Source organism: Poecilia formosa, unplaced genomic scaffold, assembly GCF_000485575.1.
Source record: "Poecilia formosa unplaced genomic scaffold, Poecilia_formosa-5.1.2 Scaffold105, whole genome shotgun sequence".
Lineage (NCBI taxonomy): Eukaryota > Metazoa > Chordata > Actinopteri > Cyprinodontiformes > Poeciliidae > Poecilia > Poecilia formosa.
In genome coordinates this window covers 4,055-28,886 of record NW_006800044.1, presented here as the reverse complement: position 1 = coordinate 28,886, position 24,832 = coordinate 4,055, and the positions used below count along the sequence as shown (strand labels likewise).

General features: G+C 34.7%; 1 protein-coding gene across 1 annotated transcript; it reads right to left on the bottom strand.

Moving 5' to 3' along the window:
- Positions 1 to 439: 439 nt before the first annotated feature.
- On the bottom strand, positions 440 to 22,789 carry LOC103143179 (complement C4-like). The gene is made up of 39 exons (XM_007559617.2): positions 22,668 to 22,789; positions 22,225 to 22,408; positions 21,960 to 22,137; positions 21,803 to 21,873; positions 21,637 to 21,722; positions 21,464 to 21,546; positions 21,231 to 21,318; positions 20,425 to 20,533; positions 20,214 to 20,346; positions 19,184 to 19,296; positions 18,908 to 19,057; positions 18,656 to 18,826; positions 18,356 to 18,547; positions 17,967 to 18,110; positions 17,749 to 17,872; positions 16,492 to 16,563; positions 16,182 to 16,397; positions 15,970 to 16,084; positions 15,665 to 15,735; positions 15,432 to 15,571; positions 15,116 to 15,331; positions 14,985 to 15,036; positions 14,815 to 14,904; positions 14,528 to 14,734; positions 12,714 to 12,789; positions 10,511 to 10,628; positions 10,343 to 10,349; positions 10,099 to 10,174; positions 6,145 to 6,333; positions 5,352 to 5,442; positions 4,624 to 4,712; positions 3,564 to 3,654; positions 2,875 to 2,949; positions 2,697 to 2,799; positions 2,533 to 2,622; positions 1,448 to 1,552; positions 1,123 to 1,206; positions 888 to 1,020; positions 440 to 812 (listed from the first exon to the last, which is right to left on the bottom strand). The coding sequence occupies exons 1-39, from the start codon at positions 22,730 to 22,732 to the stop codon at positions 671 to 673; spliced, it is 4,539 nt and encodes a 1,512-aa protein (XP_007559679.1). The 5' UTR covers positions 22,733 to 22,789; the 3' UTR covers positions 440 to 670.
- Between the last annotated feature and the right edge of the window lie 2,043 nt (positions 22,790 to 24,832).

Here is a 24,832-nt window from a genome sequence, read left to right as displayed (position 1 = left end):
TTTCAATTTGTAGCGGAGAGTTTCGCTAGAGTTCAAGTCAGGCCACAATTATGGCCACCTTAGCACCATGGAGCCCAGAAATATTCAAAACAATTGCAGATTTCATCTTAAAACCTTCGTTAAATTTAACCAGCAGGCTTGTTCAGACTGAAATTAATGTCAATGTTTTGGAGTGCAGATTCTTCATTCTTCAGCTTCACTGAGTTCTTTTGAAAACCACTGTGGGTTTTCGTCCATCTGGCTCCTTAATCTGGTGACAGTTCTTGATTACTTCCTCTTGCTGCCAATTTCAGCCAGCAAAGATTCTGTACTTTTGACTTTAAACTTGTGAACTTGACCAGAACCGTTTCTGTCTTCTTTAAAACATTTTGGACAGTTCTCTTGAATAAAGTCTTAGTAAGTTTTGGAATGCACAAGCAATGCCAAACACATTTTTTTCCCCAACAAGAAGTCATGTTTATTTCAGCTACATATCATGTAACTCCAACATGAGGAAATAAAAACAATGCATTAACTGGAAAAAATAAAGTGGCGCTCTAGCAAGTCATTTACTTTCAGTGTGATTATTACTTTTAAGTTTGTGATATATTTTTTATGCTACAGAAGGTAATTTATCCATCAGTTGTAATGTGTAAATTGCAGTAAAGGCTAACAGATTCATGAGTCACATTTACTGTCTGCAGCCATCGGTTTTGTACTCGTCAATAAATTCATTGAACTCATTACAAGTACGTGTGTTTGCGGATTTTTTGCAGTCGGTATCTAGCGGTTTCTTTTCCACCCAGGTGTTTGATTCCAACAGATACTGCATGCTACGAAGACAGAAAAAAAAACAGTGTCAGTGTATTTAAAACTGTATTTTTATCAATACAACTTATGTTACTTACTTTCCAGTTAAGTCTTTAGTGGAACCATCTTTGCCCATAATCAGATACTGTCTTCCTAATTCTAGCTGCCCTTTGCACTGAAGCCTTTTGGCAAACACCCGAACACTGTTGGTTGTCACACGCAGGTCTCCATCTGGTAAACAAAGAAAATTATATTTCTAACCATAAAAAAGCCCAAAAAGAATTTAAAAACCTCTATTTCTTGCTCCCTTGGTTGCTTTGGTTGGTCACTTACGATATTTGAGGACGTCGACGACTTTAGTGCTGTACAGCTCAAAGTTGCTCTTAACAGAAATATCCTGGACTTCTAAAATGTAAGCTGGTATAAAGACACACAAATACAAATCTGAATAGTCTGTTATGGAAAATAGATATTTTAATTAAACATACCTATCACGGTTTTATTTGAAGTAGCACATGATTTAATATTAGATGTTTTTTTATTTATTGGATTGTGTCCCTCAGTAGATATAAAAAAATGAAAAAAATGCAGCAAATCCTCAGAGTTATTTGCCAACAATATCCTTGCAGAATAGTAAATTCTTGTAGCGACTACTTACCATAATCCACTCGGGGGGAGAAGCATGCATATTCAAAACGAGTATTCTTCCTTATGTTTTTGAATCGGTTAGATTTGAAGGTCTCTTGTACTTTATGACAGGGTCCTAAAAAAAGCACACAATGACATTTGCAATCCATAAGTGAAACATGCTTATCAGACGTAACATAGGTCCAAATGTCTTTTTTTTTAAATTCTAGGATACATACATGTACTTTCTTCATGGAGCAAAACAGAAAAACAGGCAAAATGTGGTGCTAAAAACCTGTCCCAGGTCACAGATGCACAAAAAGTGCTTGTGGACTTAAAGAATCAGTACATGTGCTGCCTGATCATTTTTATTTCATGTTGGTTGACCAGAAATTATAGTGAAAGTCCAGGCGACAGTGTCCAGTTAAACCAATTAGACAGAGGAACTCCTTCATTCCAGCACTCTTTATACCCACATAAACATAACAATCACCAGGTCTGATTTTAAGATGCCTTTTTTCATATCAGTTCAGAAGTGATTATGATTCTGCAATTCACGTTTAGGTGCTGAAATAATATTTTGTTAATAAAAAATGGTAAAAACTGAGGTTTGAAAATAGTGATAATTCATTTTCACATTATTTTAGAAAAAAATGAAAAAGGGATTTTATGCATTTCTAATTATTCCTGTTGATGCCAATGATCTATGCATCCAATGGCATCAAATGTGTGAATAAAGAAAATCTGCATGTATGTAAGATAATCTGTTCTGTGAAACATTGGAGAACAGTAGCAAATAAAACAGACTCATAAAGGCTGAGGAACACAGCAGACAGGTCAAAGAGAAAGTTGTGGAAAGATTTAAAGCAGGTTTAGGTTATTAAATTATATCCCAAGCCCAAAAAGAGTTGGATCTCCACCCAAACCTGAGGGGCCAGAGCAGCAAAAACATATCAAAGTGATCCTTCTATTACACAGTTGTGTGGTACTGCATGTTGGTCAATTACATGTAAATTCAATTATATAATGGTTGTGTTTGTATAACATGGAAAAGGTGAATCGGTATGAATATGGTTAGATACTGCATGTGTTCATATTTTTGAAGTGAGTGCCTACTTTCTGCACACTGGCAAACATCCTCTGAGCACAACGTGGAGACCAACTTGCTTCTTCGTGAAGGCGAGTAGAACACGGTGCACTTTATATCTGCAAAGAAAAAAAAAGTAAATTCAACATGTATGACATTAAGAGATTATGTAAAATGGAAAAGGATATACTACCAGGTTCATAGTAATCATAGAAGACAGCTGGGGCAGGCTGCAAAAGGCCAATTGGCACCATCTGATTAGCAGTAAAGCTCACACATTCCCTGGTTTCATACAGCTGGAGACAAAGAGAAAACCCATGTTACTACTGGACATCCGAAATACCCTGATTTTAACTAGATTTTAACCGTACCTTATTGAAGTACATCAGCAATCTTCCAGATGACAGCTCATAATGACTAATGTATTGCTCTGGGGATGCTGTAAGCTGAGATGTAAAAAAATAAATAAATAAAAATAAAAAAACTCTCAGAAAAGAGACAAAACCTTTATTAGGAGCAACTACTGGATAAAATGTTTTGGTCTAAATTAAATAAGAATTTAAATACATGAGAGCAGTAGATGATTGGATAGTAGTTTTCTATGAGATACTGACTGGTTTGAACTTTATTACACTGAACACAATTTGATATTTCTGTGTATTATCGATAACACTTTATTTGAAGGGGTGTGCATAAGACTGCCAAGATACTGTGATACATGACATAACACCTGTTATGAACATAAAGGAGTAGTTATGAATGTTTATGACTGTTGTCATGAAGTGTTATTTGGTAAATAATAACACTTTTAATGCAAAGTTGCTTTAAAAATTACATTAAAAGGCAGTAGTTTTATTCTTATTGTTTTTCAAAACATGTATCATCCAACACATGTGTATAGTTCAGCATTTTACATTTACAGTAAGAAGTTTACATCCGTTGAAGAAAGACTGGCACAACATTTCTGGAAACAATTATTAAGACATGCCTTTCAGAGTAGCATATAAAATGATCCTTTACATTGTCAAATGAGCTTTGAAGAGGAAGTAGAACAACAAACCCTTTCCAGGTCTTCAACTTTCACCTCAAATCCACTAAGTAATGTGATGTCTGCAATGCCCATTCCAGTGAGAGGGCTATTTGGGTTATAACTATGAGAAGAAAAAAAAAATCAAATTATGTGTCTTTACCTTTTCTTCTTTTGCTATTGCTAATTCTGTATTTTAAGAAGGGAATTGTTCTGAGAAAACATATTTGACCCCAAGCAGAATATTTAAGTTTTTTATTTTGCTGTCACACTTAAATGTCATAATCAAACTAAATTTACAATCATTCAAGACAACCATATGAACTACATATGTTTGTTCCTCTGGTTCATATGACTATATGTTTCCAAATTAATATATATATATATATATTCTTTTTATTTTTTGATTTTATTTTTTTTACAAAACCTGTCTAAATAAACGGGACTGGAGGTGGCAAACAGCCACGGAGAGATATGCTCGTACCTATGGACAATTTAGGGAGGAAGCCAGAAAAAATGAAAATTCTGCCCAGAAAGATGCCAACCTGGAATTTGAACTTGAGACCTTTGTGTGAATAATGCTACTGAGTGCACCGCTATGCCAGGCAAAAATTACAACCAAGGTGAAAACAGCTGCTGACCTACAACCGTCTGTCAAGGTTTTTGTGAAATGATCTGTTGGATCAAGAGGCATAGTTAAAGTCCAGATTTGCCTCTGATTTTTATGTCTTGTACCCTAAGGAAGCTATATTGTTTGAAACCCTCCTATGGTCTAAAAATAATTAGAACAAAAAGTTGGGCCAAATTTCTTTCACATCGACAACATCGGTAATTGATTCAAAGGTTTAATTGTTGTTGTGGCCTTCAAAGGTTTAAAAGCCAATTACTTTGAAGTGGAAGCTGTCTTGAATAGCTTTTTCTCTAATAAATGAAGTCATCATTTGAAAACTGCTTATTGTATTTACTAGGGTTATTGTTTTTCTGAAATTGCTTCATCTGGAACATTTATGTGGGACAAGAAAGCAAAAACAGAATCCTATAATAGGTCAAATACTTTTCACAGTACCGTGTTTACAATGGATTATCAACTAACCTGACACAGACAGTGTAAGTAACAATGCTGTCTGAATTTACATCATTTTCAAGGTCTCTTCTGCTTCGTGTGAGAGCGTCAAACCNACCCTGATTTTAACTTGATTTTAACCGTACCTTATTGAAGTACATCAGCAATCTTCCAGATGACAGCTCATAATGACTAATGTATTGCTCTGGGGGCTTTGTAAGCTGAGATGGAAACAAAAAAAAATCAACTCTCAGAAAATAGAACATTTATTACGGGTAACTACTGGATTGATTTTTTTGGTCTCTGCAATAAATAAGAACTTAAATACATGTGAACAATAAATAATTCGACAATAGGATTCTATGAGGCAGTAACTGGTTTCAACTTTATTAAATTGAATACACAATTTGATATTTATCTGTAAAATCTTGTGTTTGAGTTTATAATAAAAATAAAAAATAAAAATAGGGGGAATTTGAACTGCAGATTAACCAAGTCACTGGTTTCCAATGTCTCCTAATTACTAAAATGTATTGAAAGTTAATAAAGAATCTCAGGTAGTTTTGTCCTTATTGTTTTTCAAAATATTTATCATCCTGCAGATGTGTATAGTTCACATTTTACATTTACAGTTAGAGGTTTACATCCCTTGAAGAAAGACTGGAGCAACATTTCTGGAAACAATTACTTAAGACATGTGTATGAAATTACTCTTTACACTGTTAAATGAGCGTTGAAAAGGAAATAGAACAACAAACCCTGTCCAGGTCTTCAACTTTCACTTCAAATCCACTAAGTAATGTGATGTCTGCAATGCCCATTCCAGTCATAGGGCTGTTTGGGTTATAACTAGGAGGAGAAAAACAACAATAAAAAAATAATCTTCAAATTTTCTGTGTTTGTTCTGAGAAAACATATCTGACCCCTAGCAGAATATTTGCTGGGATTTCAACCTAGAATTTTCTTGCTTAAATGCAACAATGCGACCAACTGGACCACTGTGCCTGGCCAAAATAGTATCCAATGTGCAAATCAGCTGAAGACAAAAGAAAATACAGTGGTATGTCTCACATTTGATGCAAAACCAGACTCTTGTGAAATTATTTTGTGAATTAAGCAGCATAGTCAAAGTCCAGATTTAAATCCGTTTAGATGTTTTAGAATGTACCGTAAAGTGGCTGTTTCTGTTTGAAACGCTGTCTGGCCTAAAAAAAAAAAATGCACAAAAACTTGGCTCAAATGTCCTTCATGTCGATGTAAAAGACTCATGGCAGTAGTTGCAAAGGGATAATTGCTGTTGTTGCAGTCAAGGGTTTGGGTGGGAATTACTTTGATATTGATGCTAGTTTAAATAGCTTTTTCCCCCTGGTGAACTAAATCATCATTTGAAAACTGCTTTTTGTATTCACTCGGGATATCTTTTTTCTGAAAATGCTTGATGATCTGCAAAAATAGAAATCTGTAAAAATACTTTTCACAGTACCGTGTCTACAGTGGATGATCAACTAACCTGACACAGACAGTGTAAGTAACAATGCTGTCTGAATTTACATCATTTTCAAGGTCTCTTCTGCTTCGTGTGAGAGCGTCAAACCNCTCTGCTGTACTGACATCAAGTATCTGACAGGGTGGCGAATTTCTTCTTCTGGTACAACTTTGAGCACTCGACCCCGCTCTCCATGACCATCTGTTTGACGCTCTGCCACCAGTGATAGAATTTTTACAACAAGCGCAGTCACCCTTAGGAAAATGAGACGCAAAAATGAGTACGAATTGGTTTTTAAAACTTTACAGACTTTTGGTAATATTCTAGGTTTTAAAGACCAAAAAAACACTGATAAATAACCTCAAACATATCGCATTTACATTGTAAAAATAACTGAAAGGCAGATATGTTGGGGTGTCATCATTTTTGGAGATAATTGGGCCCAAGATGCATGTCTTATACATTGAAAAAAGAAAAATAGTTGAACCAACTTAATTGAATTCAATTAGTAACAAGTAATTCAATTAAGTTTAGCCAACTTAACTTAATAAGTTGGTTTAACTTGACAAATTGAAGTCAGTCTTACTCAAAACATTTAGTTTTCTTCAAATAAAGAACCAAACTAAGAAAGGATCTTCTTTTTTGGGTCAGGCAGCCTTTCAGGAAGCGAGTAATTAAAGAAGGGGAAAACATGAAGCAAAGATCTTTAGGCCTGGAGTCAAACCTGTGACGGCCACGTCAAGGACTAGGGCCTCCTTATTTGGGTTGTCCTTTAGCCCTGCACCACCACAGCATGCTGGTTGGTAGAGGATCTGTCCCTCGTGAAGCTTGTGTCACGACGTCAGATGTATATAAATGCAACATTGAACTTTATTGTTTCAAGTAAAGTCAAAGTAAAAAGTTTCCTCAAGTTAAAAAAAAACTTGTAAGTTGTCATTACTAAACCAAAAGAAATGTGAGATTAATGTAAATAAGTCCATAACATGAACTACAGCCCAAATACACTTTTTAAGAGTGTAGAGACAGTGATGGGTGAAGAAGCATTAACAGGAACTTAACAAAGGAAAAGACAGAGAGCCAGGGCATGGGAGTGGCAAAAGCAACGAAGACCACACTGTAAAAAAAAGTCAGTAAATTTACGGTAAGAAAATTGTGAAATACCAACGGTTACTGACCGTGATATCCAAAACATTTTGTTACCGTAGAAAATACAAGGAATTACAGTAAGTCGACACTGCAAAAAAAAAAAAAAANAAAAAAAAAAAAAAAATCCGTAATTCTATGGTAAAAAATGGTAAAATACCAACAGTTACTGACTGTAATATCCAAAGCATTAAACTATCGTAGAAAATATGTGGAATTATCATAACTCAATAAACATATATCCTAAGTAATTTTGACAGTCATGAAATGTAGAAAATACAGAAATATATTGTAAAAATATAATTGTAAAATTCATAGAAAAATACTGTAATATTGCCAGCAGTTAATTACCCTAAACTTAACAGTACTAATCAGAGAAAATTACTGTTTGAACTTTACCTTTAATAACATAAAGTTACCTAATTTTTAAAGTGCAATCAATAATACTTTTATAACAAATTTATATCAGTAATGATTTCTTGGTTAATGTCAAGTTGTCATAAAGACATTTTGAATAATGTCAACTTTGTATTAAAAGTATCATAATTTACCGAATGACACTTTATGACAACAGTCATAAATATTCATGAAGGCTTATTCATGTTCATGACAGGTGTTATGTCATGTTTATGACAGTGTCATGACAGTCTTATTCACCCCCCTTCAAATAAAGTGTTACTGGAGATTGTCTTATGGTTCCTTTTCTACTTTTTTTTGGTACTCTCCATTTGTCTTTTTCTTTCTGAATCACCATGGCATGGTCCATCAATAAATTACAGCAAAAATGTAAATGTGAATTTTGTAGTCTCTTCCCATGACTAATCAATTTGACTGTATTATCTATACATAGAGAAACTATAACTTATTTTGAGTCACTGATATGTTAACTCACAGAATTTTGAGAGCTGAACTAAGGATTTTTCAAGCAAACAAATGCTATTTTTTGCTGTTTCTACAAATTATTTTGAGAAATGCACATACTGTTTGGTAAATGCCAACAATGACTTGAGAAATGCACCATAAATTTGTCTTAAATTGTTTGCCTGCATGAAAAGTGTACACATTTACAGCTTTGTTTCTGCTAGCTTGCAGGAATTATAACTTACATAAATGGTTGAAGACAACTTATTGGGCTTCATGACACTCAGATAAATGGTGAGTATCTATTTCATAAATTGCCTAAAATAGTTATGTTTGTAACTTTTAAAGTCTATTTGTGTATTGAAATTTGGACATACATTTGTTTAATATGTTACAAGGGTTCTTTCTGTTTGGGGACATACATTTGCAAAAAGAAGAAATAACCAAAGGTGCTCTTGCCAAACAATAAAAACCTTGATCGACGTGTACATTTCATTCATAAAATGCAACATATCTGTGGAATGAAATCCATAGAAACATCCATAGAAATACTTGCCTTTATTTCATGTCCTGATTTGTGCAATGTTTTTCCACATTATTTGGTGTTTATAATTCAGTTTCATTAGTAAAGGGCCCCCTACTGGCAAGGCCTGGTATTTTATAACTGAGCTCATGGCCTAGTAGGTCAGATGCATGTAATGGACCCAGGTTTGACAAACTAATATTTAGTCTGATGGGGAGGCGCAAGGGAGGGGTGCTCAGCAGAGAATTGCTGCTCCAAGACGGAGCTTTGTATGAATGGGTGGCGCGTTGCATGAGGAAGCATTGAAGCACAACCAAATGGTTGCCATGGAGATCCGAGGTTGTCAAACATGTTTTCATGAGGAAATGACTCATCATGAACAAGGAATTATAACAGGAATTGTGTGTATATCATCATCAAATCTAAACAATTGATGATGGGTTAGGTAATTGATGATGATATACACACAATTTGTAACAGTTGATACACACCAATTAAGGGCTGTTCACTTTTTAATTTATCAACCCTTTGTTTTTTGAATTTTTGGGAAATTTTTCTGTTTGACTTTCTGCATTGAGTTGTTCTTGTGTCATATATCCTAAATTACTGGTTAAAAAGTAAAACATTGTAAAAACATGTTTCTCCCAAAAGAAAGGATGGAAGGATGAAGATAGAAAATTCCCTGTGTTACGACTGACAGGAGTAAAGTTAATTATAAATGATGAGTGTGCAGGTGCCTGTCGCTGATTGGTTCAAAGAAGATGACGGAGATGTCCTATTGGCTGCTTTCCGGAGGTGACGGACATAAAAGCTGCTGAAGCGGACTTCCTGTGTTCCATCCTCGACCTATCTCCACCGGCCACACCCTTTCCTTTGGTCATCTGTGTTTGAGTTCTGGAGTGTAGGAGTGAGCTGCCGTTTATGTTTCCTCAGTTTTCTCATGTTTTTCTTAGTTAGGACAGTAAGTTTTAGTCCTTTGGTTTATTTGCGTTCGATTAGGTAAGTTTCTGTTACTATTTAGTTTCCTTTTGTTTGTTGTTTTCGGCGATAGCTCACTCTGAAGCCAAGTACTCCAGTGGTAACACCTTTGTCAAATACATCTTTTTAAAAATAAATAATAATTATCAACTGTTCAACTTTGTGTGTGTCGGTTGTTGAGATCGGAGGAGGATGGATCCTTCATGTTGCGACCTGGCCCCCCCTAGACGGGTCGCAACACCCTGAAACAACAAGTCTTGTTTTTATTTATGTTTTTTGTTTGTGTATTTTGTCTGGTTGCAGAGAGGATCACACCTGTCAACAACAAACAAAGGTTTAAGTGTTAAACATTTGTTTGTTGTTGACAGGTGTGATTCATAAATTTTCCCCTACAAACTGTTTTTCAGTTAAAGACACAGGATAAATATTACACCCAAGGTGAAAAAGGTTTGGAAATTATCATGAAAATAAGTAACTTCCATACTCATGGAATTGATCTAGAGTAGTTACTCACCAGTTACTTAAAGCCACAGACGTAAATGATCCATAGGATCCATCAGGGTTCTTCTTTGTTAAAATGTGCAGATAGCCTGAAAATGATTGAACCATTTAAGAAGTAAGAAAAGCAATGTCATTGAACACATAATGTTTACTGGCAAGCCTCATAAAGATGGGAAAAAATAAATAAATCTTAAACTAAACTATGATTTCACTCCATTATTTTCATTTTAATCACAATCTCTGGTCTCTTGACCAACCTTTATCCTAGATATGTTTATACCGAGGGGGCAATAATGCTAAGATTATGTATATGTATATATACTGCTCAAAAAAATAAATTCCCTTCTCACCCTCCGCGGGTGGTCTCTTTCATCCTCTGAGCTCGGGTCCTCTATAGTAATGTAATTTAAATGTATTTAAATTACTATTTTTNGGCGAATTTCTTCTTCTGGTACAACTTTGAGCACTCGACCCCGCTCTCCATGACCATCTGTCTGACGCTCTGCCACCAGTGACAGAACTTTGACAACAAGAGCAGACCCCCTTAGGAAAAACAAATACAAAAAAGAGTAAGAAGTGGGTCTTAAAAGTTCAAAGACCTTTGTTAAAATTCTAGGTTTTTATGACCAAAACAACTGATTCTCTGATAAATAACCTCAAACATATCATATTAATGTGATATTTATCCTGTAAAAATAACTGACAGACAAATGTTGCGGGCATCATTATTTACCATTATTTTCATTTACCCTTAGAAATGAAAATAATGTTAACTGATTAGGTTTTTAAACGATTACAAACACTACGGGTGAAACAGCACTTGTAATCTCAGTCTACCGCAGAGTCCAGATTCATCCTCCAGATCAACTTCAAATGCCTGATGTCTGATTGTGTACAGACAATGCAGACCAGGAAGTTGCAAGATTCTAAATATTCAGGCTACTGCAGATGAATAGCTCATAATTTAGGTGCAATCTTTTAATTTTATTGTTTATATGCAGTTAGTGGGACCACAGTCATATGTTTTTTCACACTGCAGGAAAAAGGTTACATATACTTATCTGCTTGATCTGATGGCATAATGTGGATCCTCTGTTGAGCTTATTGAATATTATCTTAGCCAAAAGAAAATAAAAGTCAATTGAATTTGTCATTATTATTACTTAAGAACCTAGAGGCAAGAATAGATTAAGTCGAGAATTTTTTGATGCCTCAAGTTAAAATGACAGACATTGAGAAAGTCTAAACATAAAATAAACGCTCCTCTGACCTAGAGATCTGGATTACGACTCCTCCCTGCAGCCAATGCACCAATCAGTGGCTGACTCCAAACCAGCCCCTGTCTGACAAGCCTTATTGGAACCACAACTCTCAGGGCTCCAGGGAGCGGTGCGTAACTGGGCTGGAAGTTCTAATTCAAAAATGCTCAGTCTGGCCTTGAAGCCAGGCCGGTCTGGATTGGCCCTAGGAACAACCTGTTTTTATAAAGTTAAAGAATAAGTAATTCTGTTTTAGGTTTTTTTTTTATTATTAATATTTCTTAAGTACAATATGCTGAACCCAAAGTTAAACCCTCTGGAATGAGACAAAGGATTGTTTGTTCTTCCTCAAACAAAGTATTAAGTGTTTGTTCTAAGCGTATGCTGGTAGTTATAATGTGTTCCAATTTATACAATTTGAGGAAGAATAACAATATTAATAATAGTGCAATAACACTTAATGACATATTTCTAACTCTAGCTACTTGTGGTAAGGGGAAATATGAAGGACTCTGTTATTAAAGCATTTGACAGTGTGATAACACTTATGTGACATCTTTATAACTGGTCCAATATGTTCCACTTTGCATGAGGTAAGGTAAAATATTAATGACTCACTTATAATGATTTCATGACAGTCACAGTTAAGGCTAACAACAAATGAGAGGGTAATGTAATAATGCACGGAGATACTGACATTTAAGTTTGATTCTTAAAACCTATTATGACATATTTATGAAATATAATTCTTGGTTAATGTCAAGTTGTCATGCCAAAGACATAAACAATGTCAACTTTCTATTAAAAGTGTCATTATTTTCTGAATGACACTCAATGATTACAGTCAGAAACATTCACGAAGACGTCATCATGTTCATGATAGGTGTTATGTCATGTTTATGAAGGAGTGTGCATAAGACTGTCTTACCTACACTGAAAAAATGAGAATTGAGGGGTTTTTGAATTTGCACAAACAAAATAAGTTAATACTACACAATTCAGTCATCTTTCTTGTATTTACACAATTGAATAAAGAACAATTTACTTAATAACNAAAATATGTCTGTTCTACTTATTTGCATTGTGTGGGACGGATGTACACAATAAAATTAAGTAAACTGAACAGCTTTTTTCTTTCAGTGTAGTTTTTCAGTGATATTCTAATTTACTGGATGTATCTGTAGTTAAAGAATGTGTATGAATGCTTTACAACTTGTTGTTTTGCTTTCCATCATTAATTTACTAATTTTTCACTGCAAAATATTTTTCAGTTGAATTTACAGGATAAATATTACACTCAAAGTGAAAAAAGTTAGGGAATTATTTATTATAAAAATAGGTAATTTCCATGCACATGGAAATGACTCACCAGTTAGTTGATTTCACAGTATAAAATCCTTGAAAAGATCCATCACGGCTCTTATATGATAGAAGTTTTACATAGCCTGAAAATGAATTGACCACATAAGTAGCACATAAGTAAGTAATGCAATGCCACTGAACCCATCATGTTTACTGGCAACCCTCATAAAGATGGGAAAAAAATATTAAAATAAACTGTGATTCCACACCAGTATTTTCTATTCAATCAGAATTTCTGGAATTTTGACCAGAAATTCTAGATACATTAACACAGAAGGGACAATCATGCTAAGATTTTTATTTATTTATTTTTTGTTTTTATTGAAATCAATGTTACCACCCAAAGTGGCAACCTAACAATTACTATGAGATAAATATAAACATAATACTATTTTCTTTAGACCAAACCAGCTAAAGGTAGATGGTCTATGATCATTTAACAGTTAATCCATGACTTCATGTTTTTTTGAAATGCAAAAATAAGATAACACCAAGTCCTCTTGCCTTAGCCACTCTAAAGGTATACTATTTAAGTGTAGCAGGTCTCCTTATCCTTAAGCAATAGGAGGTTTCTACGAGAAAATTACTTTGACAGTCAGTGTAACAACTAAAATGAGAATTAAAATTAGTAGAATTATGACACATAAGGTTGGATAAGCACTTAGGAATAATAAGGGAAGCACAAAATCTCCCATTATTACTGTGAGAAGATAATAGTCAACTTTTGTAGTAAAATTACACCCTGCAATTTAGATACATTTATTTTAACACATCTTTGCTTTATATGTGCAAAGATGTGCACATATACAGCACATGTGAAGCTATCACATGTGGTGATAGCTTCAACCAAGAACATTATATAATTTTTTTTTTTTTTTTTAAAAAAGCTTCACAGTAATATTTTCAAGTAAAACTTTTTAATTCAAATAAATATCCTGGTCCTTCCTAGTTAGAAGACATTTTACAAATGTTATATTGCATAATTCCAAAATCAGAACTTTGAGATTGTTATTAGAATTTGACAAATGTGACTGAAATTAAAGGTTTGATGTTTAAGTAGTATTTTACTAGGGATCCATACACACAGTCTACTGCAAAAGTGCTCATGCTGTTCAAACTTTTCCTCATTTTCTCATGTTAAAGCCAAACACCTCAGTGTATTTCATTGTTAAAAACAATAAGGTATCACAAAGTTTTTATAAGTTTATGCATTATTTTCATCCAAGTTTGGGTATTCAGTTCTATATACTATGATACCCTTTAAAGAAAATTCAGCACAACAAATTATTTTCAGAAGTTAATAAACAGACTCCACCTGTGTCAATTTTCATCTCAGAATAAACGCAGCAGTTCTGTGAATGTCTCAAAGTTTTTCTTGACATCAATGAACAAACATATTTATGATTTGTTCATAAATATATGTATATATATATATATATATATATATATATATAGTAATTTAAATACATTTAAATTACATTACTGTTTCCACCCAAAAGAGCAGTCTAACAATTACTATGAAACAAAGGGAAGTAAAGTATTAGTCATTAAATCTAACCAGTTTAAAGGTAGATTGTCTATGGTCATTTAATATTAAATCCATGACTTCATTTTTTCCTGAAATAACAATAAAATAAACCCAAGGTATTACTTTAGCCACTCTTCAAAAAACTAGAGGGTATACTATTTAAGTGTAACAGATCTCCTCATCCCTATAAATTAGGAGGTTTCTACAAGAAAATAACTTCATTCGTACATTGATTTCTGCAGGTTCATCACAAACAGTGATACTAGGTAAATAGCTGTGTGTTGTTTTCCTACCATGTTCAATTTTATCAAAGGCATCATCTCGGGCCCCAGCCTTCAGGTCAAACCACTGGTCACTCAAGTCAAGGTAGCGGATGGCTAAAGTTGTTGGTGCTAGTCTCACCATTGTCTGTTCAAGGCACCCAATGGGTAGTACGATGAGCCTTGAAACTATTTCTGGAGAAAGAAGATTCTTAGCATGTGATTCCCCAAATCCATTCCCTGTTGATGAGAGCGGTGAAAGATTTAGATGCATATCATTTCTGAGCTGAGCTGTATGTCTGAGCCCAACTGCAACCCACCTTCCATTGAAACAAATATATTGGAGTTGGAGTCGGGGACTGTGTTGTCTGGCACAGCTCCATCAAAATATATAGTCCGTGAACTCCGCCCTATTATGACAACGACGTGTGCTTAAAAACGAAAACTTTTACAACCAAGCAAGAATCGCTAAGAAATAACCAAAACTCACCATCTAAATAAAATACTTCTGTTTTTTCGTCTCTCTGCACTAATCCCTCAGTCTTCAACAAAATTAAGCAGAGAAACCGATTACTATGTGATACTGGAAATCATTATTTAGCAGAACTCTTAACCTCTTACCTTTACGTTTAAGTTTTTCTCCAATGCATCGATTCCATTCTCCCTTCCAATGTCATACAGACGTATTTTAATTGGTATAGGACCAGTTACCATGGGGACAACTGAAAAGGAAACAAACTGAGAAGAGTGGTTCTTTACAGTGATTTCAGTGAAGGAGGTGGTGGTGGCGGAAGCAGGCGAGCAGAGGCCTTCAGTTTGTTCCATATGTACTGCAGCCTGTACAAATGCATGTGTAAAAGTAGAGCAATGTCAATTTCCTTCTAAACATTTTGAGTAAACAGTTTTCCGAAACAATTATTCTATATAACTTATTGACCTGTAAATCGTTTTCACCATAGTTGTAGATAACAGGTGAAATGGACAGTTGCTCAAACCTTTTCACTGAGTAGGGCAGCCTCAGAGTCACAAATGACTCTTTGAAAGCCCTGAGCTCATGTGGCTTGACAACACACAGGCCTGAAATGAATAAAGCAAGGATATGAGTTTGTTTGGCAAATATTTAAAAGCTATTCTGAAAGAAAGTCTTCTTTTTACAGTCTGCTCTCTTACCTGTTTCTGAAGATAAAGTGACTACTTGAATTTCCCACGTGGTGATAGAGTCAGGGAGTGTCAACGTGTGACTGAAACATGTTCAGCAACATATACTTTAAAACACATTTTTAACAGTAGTTTTTAAAAATGTTTTATAAATGTTTATGACAGGTAAATAATACCACTGATATAAGGACATCTACTTAGCTTGTACTGGACAAAGTGAACCTGAACTTATCATTTTGGGATTTTAAATTGCAGTAGATTGCAACAGTGGATGTGATAAACTATTATATATACAATCCAGTATTATGCCGTCTTACCTTTTTTTTCCAGTTACCAAAAACTCTCTGAATTCAAAGCTTGGGGGAAAAAATTGTCTAATATACTGATTAGCAGTGTCCAAAAAGAACTCTTCAATGTCATCTGTTGTTGCAGCTAAAGGCAAGAACAAAAGTGCAATATTTGTAACAAGCTTCTAAATTATATTTGGGAAATGTCACTTCCTTTAATTCAAAACAGGGTGTCATCTTACTCCTTCCAAGTCCAATCTGAAGATCCTCTCGCATCTTTTTCTTCCTCAGCTTCTCAGCTGCAAGGCAGCACTTTAAGAAAGCAGCTGCACACATCTGATTTTTTTTCACTAGAAGGACCCGCCGCGATCTGGTCTCACATGTATTTTCATTCATAGGAATGTGAGAAAATGCATGTGTACAACAGATTTTCAGCTCAGCATCTTCAAACTCTAATGCTGGGAAAGAAAATAATATATATTTTGTATTTAGTATTGTTACAACATTTATCATAATATTATCAAAGCACAAAGGTTTGGCCTGAAATTTTACCCATTTTCCTCTTTTCTTCATTAAGGTCCACAGCTCGCCTTGATCTCACATTTTGTGATCCACAGTCAAAAGCTGCACAAAAATATTGTTAAAATATTATCAATATACAAAGTCTGAATGAAAAGTCATGTTACATCTTTATTTAGTAAAAATAAATATTAGAATTTCCCAAAACAGAAGCAAATGGGAGGTGCAAGGTTTGAATGTACCAAACCAGATCTCTACCACCTTTCGGTGTTTTCACACCCAAGGTGATAAGTCTATTTAAAATGAACTTCTGTCCAATGTTGACACAACAATCGCAGTAAAGTGCGGACCAAAATATGTATATTTTTGTAGTTAGCACATATATGTGCTAAATTCCTTTCAAAGAAGCTGGGTTTTTTTTTTACAGTTCTTAGTCTTTGTTTCTCAAACTGTAGTCCCTGGACCACTGGTGGTTCACGGGCGCCCCCTAGTGGTCCGCAAGGTACTGTATGTAAACAACTGTTGATTTGCTTTGACGTCAGCGCACGACTCTACTATGGAGGACTAAACCCGACATAATAAGAAATAAAAGAATAAATATATAAATAAAATAATAAATATATAAATACAAGAATAAATGCATATCCGACATAATAAAAAAATAAAAGAAGAAATATATAAATAAAAGAAGAAATATATTTAAAAAAAGAAATATATTTCCGCCACAATAAGAAATAAAAGAAGAAATATATATTTTTGATAAGAATTAAAAACATAAATATATACATTTTTGATAAGAAGTAAAAGCATAAATATATATTCAGGATTAAAACCTGCATATTGGATTTGAAACAGCAACAAATGTTTAAATCACTGTTCATCATACTTTATTATAATATATTCGAACAAAATATATTAAATAAATTAAAGAGAAGTCTAAATCTCAATTGAGAGTACAGAGAAAGAACAATTCTGTTTGACATCAGAATCTGATGGTCTCTAAACCAGCCAGAATCTAATATGCAGGACTTTCGATTTTTGACAGTTCTTTCAAACTTATTTGTGCTCAGGCCAGATTCTCTTAACAGAAGTTTGAGACACAATCAGCAAAAAACAATTTCGTTTTTTAAACTGAATGTCTCAAGTCAAATTCCATAAACTATATATAGCAAGGATTGATAAAAGAGCAAGTTTTGAAACTCAATAGAAGGCCTATATAAAGCCACAAGCGTAGATTGCAATTAAGAACATACAAAATGTCACTTCGATAGGATTTATTTACTTTCTTACCTTGCCTCCATGCTGATTTGGTCTGAGAAGTAAAAGAAAGGCCAGCATCAATGAGCACTTCTGCTGGGTTAGAGCCTCCAGTATATTTACAGCCAAGGTCATATGATGCCATGGTAGAAAACATCTGCAAAAGTAAAAAAAAAAAGGTATTTGAATTTCTATTTCTAAGAATTCCAATAATTTATATATAAAAAAAACTTGCCTGCAGTGTGTATTACCTGTTTGGCTGTCAATTTATTATCAGCTTTGAGACCATAGAATGCCTTATCCACGGCTAGCAAAGCCACTTTAGCTGTCTGGCCATGTAAATCTATGTTCAGTTTAGTTTGTCTCCCTGGTACAGGCTGTCTGTCATGTTGAACCTAAGGGGAAGTAGAAATATTGTTTGTTTTATCAAACTTTACATGCAAACTTATAAATCATATATACTTCACAAAAACTCAAGTCTTCAGTTTATGAACTTCTAACAATTACTTGTCAAACATTTCTCACAAATAATGTAAGTTTATTGTATAGAAATCATCAAATGTCCTGAAATGGCATAAACTGGGTTAATGTTCTGTTTGCTATCTGTCTCTCTGGCCTCTTAACCGTTCTGTGTACTCACTGCGACTTTTATCTCGCATTCATCCCTGACATCGACCCACACAGAGTCGGCAATGATGTCACCATTGTTGCCATGATAGTAACCAATCAGACGGAAAGATGGAACCATGTCAGCCGTTATCACCACACGGCCTACAGTGCGCGTACCATGGAGAAGTGAACCTTTAGTTATTATCATCCCACGGCTCAAAACCTGCAACACATGCAATTAAATGATAAATTATCAAACATGTCAGACACTGAGAAAAATGATTATTTTTTCTTTTTATACATGCTACATGTCAAAGTCTAATTTTCTCACCATGTAATAAATGTATCCACGATGGTTTGGTACAGTTGGTGTTAAAAATGTTAGAGATAGTTCTTCACCCACATGGTAAACCTTGTTGGTAAGTGATATGTAAAGATAACTTTCTGTTGGTGATGAAGCAGGTTTAATAATTTGGCTCATTTGAAGACCACCTGCAGAGACCTGTAAGAGACAGAGGCTTAATGAGCAGCAACATGATGAGAATAAATGGTAATTCTTGTAACTGAGTTTGTAAATGCTTACATCAACTCTAACTGGAGAGGTAGGATTAAAATTAAAGGCAGAATACGCTCCCCCATACTCATTAGTGACGTCTGAAGCCTGATGGTTTGCTATGGAAATAGTTACTGGCACACCAACCGCAGGGGTGCCGTCGGGGTGTCGAACAACCGCCTATAAAAAGAAAAGGGGTGCAGAATGACCATAAAGAAACAAATGGATAAAAATAGAATAATCATAAGGGGAATGGCATGTTGTATTGTAATTAAAATGTTAAACTTTTGTCTCTCTCCAACTTACCACCACTTCAATAGGATATCGAGGAACATAATATGACCGCGTTCGAGACAGGTCTATGCTGTATTTATGAGGAACGATGGGAAGGTAAAGTTGTTCCTCTTGTACTTCACCATCTAAATAAGTAAATTCACACAGTAACGTCACTTTTTTCTGCACGTATGTACACACTGATATTCAATATGTCAACAAGTATCAGAAAAAATACTCAAAAAGATTCATAGTTTAATAACAAAATGTAAAGTCTTAATAAAAATAAAATACTCCCTCCAGCTACTCTAATAATTTAACCTAGAGTACATTAAAAAGCACAACACATCCTACGTCACAAACACAATGTTTATATGTTTGAACATTAAATATATTGTCTTTGTAGTGTACTCAATTGAATATAGGTTGGAAAGGATTTGCGAATCATTGTATCCTTATTTTTATGTTTTACACGGCGTCCCAACTTCACTGGAATTAGGAACGCAGCCTTTGCTTTCTGTGTTAAAACCTATAAAAACACCATATAGTGTATCTAATTTTAAAAAAGCTTTTTCAGTGTTGAATCTGATATTTATCTTGCACTTGTGATTAGATTTAAACATTGTTATAACCTGATAATTCGTATGTAAAATTGGAAGATGCATATTTTACTCTGCCTTTGTGGTAATAAAAGTTTATTTTAAAAGTTACTTTGCTAACATATTTTTTTCCTTCAATTTCACTGTGATATTTTCTAAGCCATTCTGACATCTTATTTTTATTTCCTATTACTTGTTTTTATTGGACAAATAATATTCATCCAATGTATTCGAGTCACTGGTTGCACTAATGGATGATAAAGTATCTTTAAAATAACAAGCACAATAAATGAGCTTGGTCAACTTAAGCTGAACGGATATTAGTGTTATAATTACCAAACACTTTTCCGCTTGGTAATTATAATCTCCACACGCATTCTTTAGTTACATGTCAACAGGATTGACAAGACTTTTGGAACTGAGTGTAAAAGGTGCTGGATGTAGGACACTGAGGGTGTGTTTACTTTGAATGTTGGTGACAAATACTCCCACGTAAAGCTGAGATCCACTGCTCTGCAAGTCAGCGAGGGTTTGGTTCAGCTGTGTCCAATCAATGTCTTTTAGCTGAAGAGTAGCACTTCCTCTTCCATCTGTAATCTGTGAAATCAATTTTTATTGTTTTCAAATCTCGAACGTGCAAAAGCAGAAACTGTAAATAGAAAGTATTTTCCTCACCGAACCAGTCTTTTCCAGGCCACTGATGATGTGAGGTGCTTTTTGACCTTTTTTCACGAAACCAAACTGGCAGTGGAAAGCACCTTTGACTCTTTCACCATATGAATACCTAGAAAACAGAGCACAGAAAGTCTGCATAATTTGTATTTGTATTAGATATGTTTTAAATGCCTAGGATATGGTTAGGCCAAAAAGTTTATTGTCTCCACTTGTCAATTAGATTTGCTGTTGGATGACAATAGCAACAGTCAGTCAGTCAGTCCATCTGTGACTCCTCCTCTCAAAGGAGACTGTACAGCTGAAAACATATAAAATAATTCCATTTTAAACTACATTTATTGATAAAAGTATCTCAAAGACTGAAAACAGCCTCTTCTAATTAGATGTTTCACACAATACTCCACAAATAAGAATCAGATTCACATGCATTCAAACAAAATAATCATTTATTTTTTAACTTATCTTTAATGATCTACTGATAGCTTATTTCAAGAGTTTCTGACTAGAATAGAATAAAATGCTCCTTAAGTGTCATTGTGATTTGTATTTACATTCATTCTTACAGTTTCTGATCATAACCCTGCAGAGTCAGAAAAAAATCATCAGTGGGATAAAAAAAAAAAAAAAAAATCATTTGAGCTCAATCAAGTTTTGTTGGAGAACTTTAGAAAATGCTTGGTCCGAAGGGTGAAGTGTGGGTGAAAGGTCAGATCCTGAGTGTGGTGGTCATAATATTATTGACAAAGACCATTTGATTTCAAAAGATAACCTTCTGCAGGAGCAAATTTACAATAATTGACACTTACATCACTGAAATGGTGAAGTTAAACTCTTGGTCATTCAACAAAATGTAACGTCGTTCTGTTTCAATGCTCACTTCAAAGCTCGGTAAAACTGTAAAAAGGACCAAACAATGTGACGTTTCAAAAGGTTTTTTTTTTTTTTTTAATCATTTTATATCATGTTGAATTTTTTAAATATAACAAAAATATGTTTGTGAATTACTCTGAGATACATTTTGTGATAAGATTTGTCTTACCAAACTTTTGAACTTTGAACTCTCGTACAGCAGCCTTTGCTTCATCATCCTCATAGTGTGCCGTGATCTTGAACGTGCCCGATCTACAGAAAGAATCTTCTAATTACTTCAGTTGATTCTGTTTCCATGTCAATGCATGTTTCACAGTTTATTGTAAGTCTCTTTAAACATACTCAGAGACACTCGGTATTGGGAAACTGCCTTTGAGAATCCCCTCTGCTCTCTTCAGGGTGTTCATTATTTTGTTTCCGGCAGCATTCTGTTCCAAGCAAAGTGCATACATTTTTAGTACAAAATATGTTTTGTTTTGAGTTTTGAGGGTCAAAGACATCTACTCACAAACACTGATATGCAGACAGTTCCTTCATGTGGTCTAAACATGTGATTAAGAGTGAAAATCCTGTAGTTCACTGAAAATAAAATAGAAAATAAGAAATGCTGAACTTCTTGACTCTACTATGTTGTTGATGTTTTTTCAAAGTTATTTTTTTTTTACCTTTCTGTGTTGGGTTGTACATTGGCTGGTCAGTTTGTATGAAGATATATCCCCTGTGGTTTGACACCAGGACCTTTGTTATTTTCCTTGCACGGTCATCGCTGACCTCTGCTACAAGATCAAGGTATGGTCTCTCTGAAGTTCGCCTCTTGCTTTGTTGCCATGTCTCTCTGTCTATCTATACATATCCAAAGAAAACAAGCTTGGTAAATAAAATTATTTTTCTTCCAGAATACATTTTTTGAATGTAAATAAATGTTCATACCATTAGCTCAACAATGTTCATGTCCTCCTCTGTTGTACATCGTGTCTTTTTCTTTTCAGACATAAGCATCCCTTGGTCTTCCAGGTACACACTCACATGTTTGTTGAGGTATTTACCTCCCATCTGGACAAGCACTTTCTCTTTGACACCCACATGAAAGACACTGGGGGCTGAGATGAAGAATCTGTGCACAAATTGATGAGGTTTAGTTTTTGTTGTATCCTTTAATAGCATCCTTTTGCGTTGCCTGCATTCAATGCATGCTGACAAACAATTGTAGTGCAACATATTTATGCATTTTTAAAAATAATAGTATTTAGGCAATATTTCACAGACAAAAAGTTACATGGAACGGCTATTATGGAATTATTGTTCAGATTAATTGTGAACAACAATTTGCATAATAATATTGCATGAAAATAGATAATTATAATTTCATTTACCTCTCGCCCAATGTGTCCTTCAGTATTGAGATCAAGAGAAGCAGTGAAACCAGAGACCACTTCATTTTGCAGCTCTGTTACTCTTCCTGCTCTGACGGAGGCTTTGGCATAACTGCGGTTTTATAGGTCTCCCACCCCTTTATTTCTCAATCACTGGCTCTCTCACATTGCCCTCAACCTTTTCTTCCCTTCTGAGAAAACTTACTTTGAAATGTCTTCTGAAGAAATGTACCACTCAGATAGCTGTCTATTCTTGACTATACTAATAGGCAGCAAATAATTACACAAAAATATTATATGAATGAGAAGGTAAAGGGAAAATTGCTTATACCACACTTTGGTTTATGCATTCATACTCATTAGAAAGAGAAAAATCATTCTGTAGCACATGTTGCAAAAGATAGTGGATTCTCTGGCTTTGAAGATGGGTTATATCACTCTTTGGCTCACAGTGGGAAAAGTGTTTACTTAGGTTTCACAATGTGTAACCCTCCTCTCATTGGTCATTGCAAGTGAACCAAATTTCCCCCAAACCATGTGATTTCCAAGAAATCAAGTGCTGTCTATTTGTGCATGAGTTTGTTTAAAGAAACAAAGTGTTGTTTTAACAGGACTTAAGAAGAAGTCTATCTGAAATCTCTAGCTACAGCTAATAACTTTAACAGTTATGTATTTTACTACAACTAATAAAATGTGAATTCTTATCCAAGCAAATCATTCACACTATTGAAGTTTTGTGCTGTTTGCTGTTATTGCAGCCCTATCTCTGCCCTCTTCATATGTTCTTTTATGGTTTACATCTGCTTATCATTGCAGCGCTACTGATGGGTCTGGTGCCTGTCTCCAGCAGTCATTTGGCATAAGGTAGGGAACACCCTGGATTCCTCACCAGTCCATTACAAAGCAACACAAAGATGTACAGGATAATCAACCACATACACACAGACTCTCTTCCTAGGACAATTAAGTACAAGCAATTAATGTGTTAAGAAAGTTGCAGAACTACAGGGGCTACAAATGTCTCATCCCTCATGTGAAGCCACACCCGAATCTGCGACATCAGACGCGTCTTTTCTGGAATAACAAGAAGATAATTGGGACTGACAATCAGCTGCCTAAAGTCCACTTTTCAGATGAAAGTCATGGTTACATTTCATCTGGAAATCAATCCAGAGTCTGTAGGAAGAAAAGAGGCACAGAATCTATGTTATTTGGGTGCCATGTGATCTGCTGGTTTTCTATGTTCTACAGTAAACACATCCATCTACCAGGGAACTTTAAATTAGTCCGTGCTTCTATTCACAAGATTTTTGGAGAGCTGATAACATTTTCCATTTGACCACACCTGACCACACTGCCATACACACCAAAAGCTGGTACATATGTTGACCATGTTGTTAGTAGGCTTGGTAAACACCATGCTGGCCTGACCTCAACCTAACAGAGAACCTATGGGATGTTTTAACAATGAAGATGAGCGACACCAGACCCAACAATGCAGATGACCTGAAGACCTTCAAAGCAACCTGGGTTTACGTTACACCTCAGCAGTAAATGTAAGCTGATGTCAGGCCCAATTAATTATTGAATGCATGGAAATGAACATATTTTTAAGAAGTATGACATTTTAAAGTCTGATGTTAAAATATAATATTTTTATAGCTCTTATGCAACATTCTAGCTTTCTGGGATGCTCTATTTGAGATTTTCATTATCCTCCATAAGCTAAAAGAATCCAAATTACAAAATAAAACACACTTTAATATATTTCACTCAATGTAATGTAGCTCTATATTACATATGTTTCTTTTTTTAATAAATGAAAAGAAATATTGCACTTTCTTAGATATACCCATATGTAGCCCAACACGTCTCAAGTTGAACCAAATCAACTTGAGACGTGTTCCAGTGAAATAACCAAAAGTGACTTTTTTTAAAAACTAGTTTTAAAGCATTAAACTTTAATGCTGATCATGAAATATGAAACCTCCGGTACAAACTTTGCTGGGACATTTTCCAATAGTGCTCTCTTTCACTCTACTACAACAGAGTAAGTTTTTCTCTGTTCATGAGCTGCGAGGGAAGAACAAAAAAGGCATTACTCTGTTCTGGCAGCCCTTCTGCGAGAATTCATCCAGCTAGTTGTTGCCTTAACTTCAGAACAG